General features: G+C 34.8%; 1 protein-coding gene across 1 annotated transcript; it reads left to right on the top strand.

Moving 5' to 3' along the window:
- The first annotated feature begins 1,111 nt into the window (after positions 1-1,111).
- Positions 1,112-2,104, top strand: LOC113341871. Its single transcript, XM_026586588.1, has one exon. It carries the CDS (start codon positions 1,112-1,114, stop codon positions 2,102-2,104), a length of 993 nt encoding a protein of 330 aa, XP_026442373.1.
- The last annotated feature ends 831 nt before the right edge of the window (positions 2,105-2,935 follow it).

Below are 2,935 nucleotides of genomic sequence, written 5' to 3'. Positions count from 1 at the left end.
TCCCTATTGGTGGGATTCCTGTGAAAGTTTGCGTTAATGTGGATCTTTTTATGTCTATGAGAAGAGGAGTGAAATGCTCTACCAATGCAGGCGTTACTAAGTGGCAACAATACTTTTTTGAGAGACAACCTAGGAACATATGCACTGAGTGTTACATTGTGAATCATTCAAAATATGTTTGTAAGGATGCTGCGATTTTCTCGAAGAAAGCTCACGAGAAACCTTACTTTGTTGGAAAAATTAACAACATTCGTAAAAACATCTCAATTGTAGCTACAACTAAGGAATCTGCCTCTATCAAAACTCCTGCAGTTAAAAAGAATCAGAAAAAATTTGTCAAATCAAATATGTTCATTCCCCCAAAAGATGGTGACCTTATCAATTTAGATTCTTTACTCAAAGGTGGAGAGATTTTATCTGAAGAAGACAGTCGACTTGGCAAACGTCAAAGAGCTGGTGAAGCTTCATCTCCTATTCCTCCTGTTTCTGAGATTTCCTCACACAGTAACATTATGATTCCAATCTCTTCCCCTACAACTACTCAGGTGATCACTACTTGAAAGAGTCATATAACACAATCACTCAAAGGGGATCAGGTTTCACACTTTCTTTTCACTTTTATTTTTCTTATATTTAATTTGCAATTTTGTTTTCTTTGATCACTAAGCTATTAGTTATTCCACATGCATTTAATTGCTTCCCTCAGTCATTACTTAGAAACCTTAAGTGCATTAAATTTTTCCATGCAAACCCTATGTTAGTTAACAAGTCTTCGTTCATATATTGTTTTAGATTTTTTAAGCCCAATTTTACTTTGCTTTGCATAATTCAGTTGATAAATTCTCTTTTCAACATGAAAGTAGTTTCCTGGAATGTACAAGGACTCAACACCCCTGCCACCAGAGATCATCTTAGGGATTTAATTAGATCCCAAGACCCTGATAACATCTTTTTATGTGAAATTAAAATCCATGAAGACAAGATGAAAATGTTGTTAGCTCCACTTAAATTTCCAAATATGAAATTTCTTCAACCCATTAGCTTGTCTGGGGGTTTAGCCCTTTTATAGAAGGATGGTTTAATTTGTGATGTAGTTAGCTGTGAAGATAATATGATTCATGTTGCAGTTCAATGTGATCCTAGTCAACCTGAATTGTTACTATCCTGTATGTATGGGTACTGTGATTATTCTAAGAAAAAAGCTCAATGGGATTTTATCAAAGATATTGGACAGAACATTTCTCAACCCTGTGTTCTTATTGGTGATCTTAATTTCCATATACTATATTCTTCTTCAGGTGATGGCTTTGTTAATTATATCATTCAGGAAGTGGGAATGCAAGATTTGAGTTTTATAGGCAGAGAGCATACTTGGTCAAATAATAACTTGGGAACTGGGAAAAAGAGATCAAGACTAGATATGGCTTTTACAAATGGTGCTTGGAGTCTACACTTTCAAGACTTTAAACTACTTCATTTAACTCAAAACGGAAGTGATCACTGCCCTGTGATGTTAGTGACTGATTACTCTCATCCAAAACTTTGGAAGCCCTTTAAATTCTTTCAGACTTGGCTTCAAGATAGAACTTGTGCAGCTGAAATTGCTAAGGCTTGGGAAAAATCAGTTCAAGGCTCTCCAGGATACAAGCTCATTAAAAGACTTCAATTCACCAGGATTACTTTATCTAAATGGAACAAAACTCATTTTGGAAATATTGATCAGAATGTGGATAATCTCCAACAAAAGCTATCTGCAATACAAGCTTTGCCTTTTTCTCCAGATAATACTTCAAAAGCTTTAGAAGTCAGTCAAGAGTTGGATAAGTGGCACAAGATACAACATGATTTCTACAGGCAAAAGTCTAGAGACGACTTTGTAAAAGATATGGATTACAATACTAAGTATTTCCATACTTTAACAAAGAGGAAGAGAGCTAGAAATAACATTGATTCTTTAAAAATAGAAGATGGAACTTGGTTACAATCCAGAGATGATATTTCTAATTTGCTTACTCAGCACTTTAAGAATATAAGTACTTCTCAAAATACTACAATTGAAGAACAATATTATGCTCATATTCCTACTCATTACAGAGGAAGATAACAATCTACTTATTTTGCCTCCATCAGATGAATAAATTCATAAGGTTCTCAAAAGCATGGAGAGTTGGTCTGCACCAGGGCCTGAAAGATTTCAAGCTGGCTTCTACAAGTCACAATGGAGTATAGTTGGTAGTGATGTTTGTGATATGGTGAGTAATTTTTTTGCAACTAAGTTCCTCCCCAAACAGCTCAACAAAATATACATCTCTTTAATTCCCCAAAAGAGCAAGGCTTGTACGCCTTCTGACTTCGGACCTATTGGGCTTTGCAATACATCTTATAAAATCATTTCTAAGATCCTAGTATCTAGAATGAAGCCATTAATGGAAAGAATCATCTCCCCATATCAAGCTGCTTGTGTTTCAGGAAGGCTTATTAATGATAACACCATTATAGCTCATGAAGTAATTCATTCAATGAAAAGAAAAGAAGGTGAAGGAGGTTGGCTAGCTTTAAAACTTGATATGTCTAAAGGTTTTGATAGATTGGAATGGTATTTTATACTCAAGGTACTTTTTGGGTTTTCTGAAGATTGGCATCAACTTATCAAGGAATGTATAAGTACTATTTCTTTGTCTGTTATGCTTAATGGATCTCCATGTGAAGAATTCTCACCTACTAGAGGTATTAGATAAGGAGATACTCTTTCTCCTCATATTTTCATCATTTCAATGGAATGGTTCTCTAGAACTCTTTTAGAAGCTCATAATTCAAAAGAAATCAAAGGAATATCAATTGCAAGAGGAGCACCACCTTTAAATCATCTTCTTTTTGCAGATGACTATCTCATTTTCACTCGGGCAAATTTAACCAGTGTGAATAATCTTCTTTA

The sequence above is a fragment of the Papaver somniferum genome, unplaced genomic scaffold (assembly GCF_003573695.1).
Source record: "Papaver somniferum cultivar HN1 unplaced genomic scaffold, ASM357369v1 unplaced-scaffold_32, whole genome shotgun sequence".
Taxonomy (NCBI): domain Eukaryota; kingdom Viridiplantae; phylum Streptophyta; class Magnoliopsida; order Ranunculales; family Papaveraceae; genus Papaver; species Papaver somniferum.
The sequence above is the reverse complement of the archived record's forward strand: the minus strand, read 5'-3'. Positions and strand labels throughout refer to the sequence as shown.

Bases quoted from the DNA above. Each gene is read 5' to 3' on its own strand.
- LOC113341871 (XM_026586588.1), top strand. From the start codon at position 1,112: ATGATTCATGTTGCAGTTCAATGTGATCCTAGTCAACCTGAATTGTTA.